The sequence below is a fragment of the Dipodomys ordii genome, unplaced genomic scaffold (assembly GCF_000151885.1).
Source record: "Dipodomys ordii isolate 6190 unplaced genomic scaffold, Dord_2.0 Scaffold120, whole genome shotgun sequence".
NCBI lineage: Eukaryota > Metazoa > Chordata > Mammalia > Rodentia > Heteromyidae > Dipodomys > Dipodomys ordii.
The window spans coordinates 2,904,126-2,910,321 of NW_012267336.1; the positions used below are offsets into that span (position 1 = coordinate 2,904,126).

Here is a 6,196-nt window from a genome sequence, read left to right on the forward strand (position 1 = left end):
AAAAAAAAAAAAAAAGAGATACATACACCAAACACACACAGTTTGAATGTTTAAAAAATAACTTTTAGCTGTCCACTGGTGGTTCATACCTTTAGTCCTAGCTACTTGGTAGTCTGAGAGCTGAGGTTTGAAGCCAGCCCAGCTTGGAAGGTCTATGAGAGTCTTATCTCCAATTAACGACCAAAAAGCCAGAAGTGGAGCTGTGGCTCAAGTGATAGAATGCTACCCTTGAGGGAAAAAAAAGCTCAGGGACAGTGCCAAAGCCCTGAGTTCAAGCCCCAGGACTAGTACTAGATAAATAAATAAATTTTAATGTTGTTTATTTCCATGATACTTCGGTAATTCTAAGTGTTCTAGCCTGTCAAACCCAGTTTTCATTATTCATATGAAACTGGTTTTCAGAAATTTCATAATTTTAGCTCTGACTAAATAAGTTTTTCAAAGACATGCTTTGTTTTATCTTTTTCAATAAAATTTAACAATTTAATCGTGGAGTTGGTTTTTGGGGTATTTTTGTTTGTTTTTTGTCAGTCATGGAGCTTGAACTCAGGGCCTTGACTGCTGTCCCTAAGAGCTCTTTGTGCTCAAGCCTAGCTACTCTACCACGTAGGCTACAGTGCTACTTCTAGTTTTCTGGTGGTTAATAAAAAAGTCTCAGGGACTTTCCTGCTGGGGCTGGCTTCATCAAACTGTGCTCCTCAGATCTAAGCCTCTTGAGTACCTAGGATTATAGGTGTGAGCCACCAGCGCCTGGCTAATCATGAAGCATTATAGATACTTTTGTATGCCTGTGAGGCTAAGAATTAAGGAGAATTGAACTTATCACCAAAAGTCTAGTTAGACTCACAAAAGTATTTTTTTATTGCTTCAATAGCTCATATAAGTGGTTTTCTGTTCAATTTTTTTCTGTCAAAATGGATCTTTTGAAAAAAGTAAAAGAAAACAGGCTGATTTTATATATATACATATATTATTTTTTGGCCAGTCCTGCAGCTTGATCTCAGGGCCTAGGCACTGCTCTGTCTTTGAGCCTCTTTGTGCTCAAGGCTAGACTTAAGCCACAGCACCACTTCCGGCTTTTTTTTTTTGGGGGGGGGTCCAGTTATGGGTCTTGAACTCTGGGCCTGGGCACTGTCCCTCAGCTCTTCAGCTCAAGGCTAGCGCTCTACCACTTGAGTCACAGCGCCACTTCTGGCTTTTTTTCTTTTTGCTTATTTGGTGCTGAGGAATCGAACCCAGGGCCTCAGGCATGCAAGGCAAGTGCTCTACCACCGAGCTACCTTCCCAGCCCCGCACGTCCAGCTTTTTTGTATGGTACTGAGGAATTGAACCTAGGGCTTCATGAATGCTAGGCAAGCACTACCACTAAACCAAATTCGCAGTCCTGATACATACTTTTTCTCTTTTTCTTTTTTTTATTTTTAAAAAACATTTTTTTTAATCGGTCGTGGGGCTTGAACTCTGGGCTTGGGCACTATCCCTCAGCTCTTCAGCTCAAGGTGAGCGTTCTACCACTTGAGCCACCATGCCACTTCCGGTTTTCTAGTGGTTTATTGGAGTCTCATGGACTTTCCTTGCTGGGCTGGCTTTGAACCGTGATCCTCAGATCTCAGCCTCCTGAGTAGCTAGGATTATAGGCGTGAGCCACCAGCGCCGGCTTACATACTTTTCTTTCTTTTCTTTTCTTTTTTTCTTTTTTTTGGGGGGGGGGTCGGTCGCGGGGCTTGAACTCTGGCCTGGGTGCTGTCCCTCAGCTCTTTAGCTCAAAGGGAGCATTCTGCCAGCATAGTGGCTTACGCCTGTAATTTTTACCCTAGCTACTCAGGAGGCTGAGATCTGAGAATCTTGGTTCAAAGCCAGCCCAGGCAGGAAAGTCCGTGAAACTTTAATCTCCAATAAACCACCAGAAAACTGGAAGTGGGACTGTGGCTTAAGATAGAGCCCTCTCCTTGAGCTCTAAGAGCAGAGGGACAGCACCTAGGCCTAGAGTTCAAGACCTACAACCTATAAAAGAAAGGAAAACAAAACAAAAATAAAAAAGGAGCACTCTTGTCACTTGAGCCACAGCACCACTTCTAGTTTTCTGGTGCTTAATCAGAAATAGAGTCTCCCGGACTTTCCTGCCAGGGCTGGCTTTGAACTGTGATCCTCAGATCTCAGTTTTCTGAGTAGCTAGGATTACAGGTATGAGCCACTGGCATCTGGCCCTGATTTTTTTTTTTTTAGTGAGAATTAAAATTTTTTCCCAAACTAATAAAAAGAATGCTAAGCTAGATGTAGTGGCTTGGGCCGGTAGAAGCTTCTCACAAGGTTGAGGCAAGAGGTCAAGTTAAGGGACAGCTAACATACCAGTATCCCCTTTCAAGGGGAAAAATGACTGTGTGGCTTGTGTTTTGCTTAAAGTCCTTTATAGCAGGCAAGTTGTAAAGTGTGAGAACTTGAAGGTGTGATGAAATGAGGTCGCATTTTTTAGCCTATCATTATCAACCAAGTGGCAGAAAGGGATGGAACTCAGTACAACTCTTCTGGAAGACAGTCATACTGTGTAACAATGCTTATGACCATAGAGTTGAAAGAATTACCTCCCCCAATGCAAGTAGTTATTTAGATTAGGGGGATCTCAAAGTGAGTATTTTCTAAAATTTCAACATTTCATGTTATTTATACATATAAGGGAAATATTTTACTTTTCTAGTAGTTTAATATTAGGAAAGAATTCTAAGTACAGAATACTCCACAGCTTTACTTGTAGTAGTAAAAATCGAAACTAGTTAAATGTCTAAATTAGAAGGTGCCAAAGTAAATGGTGATCTTTTAAGGGAAATAGGTGTAAGAAGTTGCGTGGAAACAGTTTACATTAGGATAGGAAAAGCAGGAAGCAAATTTGTTTGTATCATATGTGATTTCAGCTAATTATGTTCATGAAGATTCAAAATGCTAGAAAACCTTATAGTTGCTGGGCGCCAGTGGCTCACGCCTGTAATCTTAGCTACGCAGGAGGATGAGATCTGAGGATCTCGGTTCAAAACCAGTGGGGCAAGAAAAGCTGTGAAACTGTAATCTCCAGTAAACCACCAGAAAACCGAAAGTGGCCCTATGGCTCAAATGGTAGAGCACTAGCCTTGAGCTAGAACAGCTGAAGAACAGTGCTCAGGCCCAGAGTTCAAGCTCATGACCAATCAAAAAAGGAAAAAAAAAACTTTATAGTTTTCTTTCTTTTTTTTTTTGTCGTGGGGCTTGAACTCTGGGCTTGGGTGCTGTCCTTGTGCTCTTCAGCTCAAGGCGAATGCTCTACCACTTGAGCCACAGCACCACTTCTGGTTTTTTTTTTCTAGTGGCTTATTGGAGATAAGAGTCTCATGAACTTTCCTGCCTGGGCTGGCTTTGAACTGAGATCCTCAGATCTCTGCCTCCAGAGTAGCTAGGATTATAGGCCTGAGCCACAGGCGCCCGACTCCTTATAGTTTTCTTAGTGATTATATACGATTCAATTTTCCTATACTTTTTTCCAACTTTTATTTAGTTATTACGTATTGCTAACTTTTGCAAAAGTGGTGTTTTCCTAATGTGAGGTAAAACTAATGTTTTCTTCAACTGCCACTTGATAAGGTTATGTTTGAAGATTTAGAGGAAGAGGGGCTGATAATATTTTTTTTAAGTTCTTTTTTTGTTCTGGCTTAAACTCTTGGGCCTCTGGGCATTGTCCTTAAGCTCTTTTGCTCAAGGCTAACACTCCACCACAGCACCACTTCCTGTTTCTAGTGGCTAATTCGAGATAAGAGTTTCACAGACTCTCCTTCCTGGGCTGGCTTTGAACTGTGATCCTCAGAACTCAGCCTTCTGAGTAGTTAGGATTACAGGAGTGAGCCACTAGCACCTGGCTTTTTGTTCATATTAAATGAGCATGTTCATATCTTTTCTTAGATCTGAAACTCAGCACCGAGGCTCTGCCCCACACTCTGAAAGCGATCTCCCAGAACAGGAAGAAGAGATTCTGGGGTCCGATGATGATGAGCAAGAAGATCCCAATGATTATTGCAAAGGTAAGTTTGTAAGAGATATATACATATCTGTATAGTTGTAGTTTCTCATTTGGATATTTGTCCTGTCTGCTAAACTTTTTTTTTTTTTTTTGAGGCACTGGGATTAATTAAGAATGATATATAGGGCTAGAAAGATGGCTTGGTGGTGGAGTGCTTGCCTTGCATGCAGGAGGCCCTGGATTTGATTCCTTAGCACCACATAAGCAGAAAAAGCTGGAAGTGGTGCTGTGGCTCAAGTGGTAGAGCACTAGCCTTGAGCTGAAGAGTTAAGGGACAGTGCCCAGGCCCAGAGTTCAGGCCCCACAACTGACCCCCCCCAAAAAAAAAGAATGATATATAAGCATTCTGCTGCTGAGCTACACCCAAGCACTATTTTTTAAAATTATTTGTCTCTCTAAAAATGATAGTATATATGGATCTTAGCAAATTTCAAAAGAAGTAACTGTTGTTATATCTTACATATAGGCTTTGTTTGTTTGCTATTATTGGAGTTTGAACTCAGGGCCTCATACTTACTTGGCTTCCTTTCTGTACTAGCACTCTACTACTTGTGCAATGCTTTTTACCCAGGCTGACTTCCAGCTGCGCTCCTCTGATTAGCTAGAATTATAGATGTGAGCCACTAGCACCTAGCTTGTTTTATTCTGGTTTGTTTGTTTTGGTTGGCTGGGTTTTCTTGTTTGTTTTGAGATGCCATCTTTCTATGTGGCCTACTGGCCTCATACTCATCTTCCTGGAATTTTATCACCATACCTGGTTGGAAATCAAAGAAAACTTCAATACTTTTTTTCTCATGAGATATTTGATGAGATAAATTATAAACTAATTAAAGGTAGTTAGACCTTTTAGCAGGTTACCATCTTTTGTTTCCTGCTGAGACTTTTAGATCTTTGGAGCAGAAACTTAGAATGAAATCTATTGAACTATGTAGAACAAGAACTTGGTCCTTTTTTTGTGGGGGGGAGGGGATCCGGTCGTGGGGCCTGAACTCTGGGCCTGGGTGCTGTCCCTCAGTTCAAGGCTAGCACTCTACCACTTGAGCCACAGTACCACTTCTGGCTTTTTTTCTTTTTGCTTATGTGGTGCTGGGGAATCGAACCCAGGGCCTCATGCATGCAAGGCAAGTGCTCTACCACTGAGCCACCTTCCCAGCCCCCATTTGGTCCTTATTTTTCAACAGAGACAATTTTAAATACCTTGATTTTCTATTTTCAGCTAAATAGAATTCATCATTCTCTTTCCTTAAACATGAGACCATAAGTAGATTTCTGTTTAGATAAATCTTTTGTTTTTTTTTAATGGGAAAAATATTGTGATGCATAACCTTATTTCTAATTGAGGAGGAGGTGATTTTATGGATTGTAATTATTATTGATTTGCTTAATTTAAAATCTAAGATTAATTTTATACCATGAACTCATTAATACTACGTGCCTTAATTTGACTGGTAAAAAGTATATAGATGAGACGTAAGATAACTTTCCTTAACTGTTTAAGTGACTGTTTCTTTTGGTTCTTTTGATTATATTCTGCCAATTGTTTCTTTTAGGAGGTTATCATCTTGTGAAAATTGGAGATCTATTCAATGGGAGATACCATGTGATCCGAAAGTTGGGTTGGGGGCACTTTTCAACAGTGTGGTTATCATGGGATATTCAGTAAGTTCTTTTGCCCTGCAAATATATAGGATACTTTCTGATTTGGTTGGGGGTGGGGGTGTCTCCTTATCAATTCCTGTTTTTCAGTTTTACCTGGGATTCAGGGAGATACTCAGAAGATGTATTTTAATCTTAGAGAAAAATTTTGATAACTGAAAACAAGTAATCTTCCTATAATTGATACCTAGTCAGTTAGTGCCATGAATAAGTACACATGATTCTATAGGAGTAGCTTATGTCTAGCTACAGGAAATGTGACTTGGTGTTTGTATTTGTTCTTTTTTTTTTTTTTTTCCAGTTGTGGGCCTTGAACTCTGGGCCTGAGCGCTGTCCCTCAGCTCTTCAGCTCAAGGCTAGCCCTCTCTCACTTGAGCTACAGCGCCACTTCCGGTTTTCTGGTGGTTTATTGGAGATAAGAGTTTCACGGAGTTTCCTGCCCTAGGCTGGCTTTGAACCATGCTCCTCAGATCTAAGCCTCTTGAGTACCTAGGATTA

General features: G+C 40.7%; 1 protein-coding gene across 1 annotated transcript in view; it reads left to right on the plus strand.

The window, feature by feature from the left end:
• Positions 1 to 3,898: 3,898 nt before the first annotated feature.
• The window catches only part of Srpk1 (SRSF protein kinase 1), a 38,318-nt gene continuing 36,020 nt past the window's right edge, over positions 3,899 to 6,196 (plus strand). Inside the window, exons 1-2 of the mRNA XM_013029587.1 lie at positions 3,899 to 4,043; positions 5,593 to 5,701. Coding sequence (XP_012885041.1) covers positions 3,899 to 4,043; positions 5,593 to 5,701 — 254 coding nt within the window. The remainder of the gene's footprint in view (positions 4,044 to 5,592; positions 5,702 to 6,196) is intronic.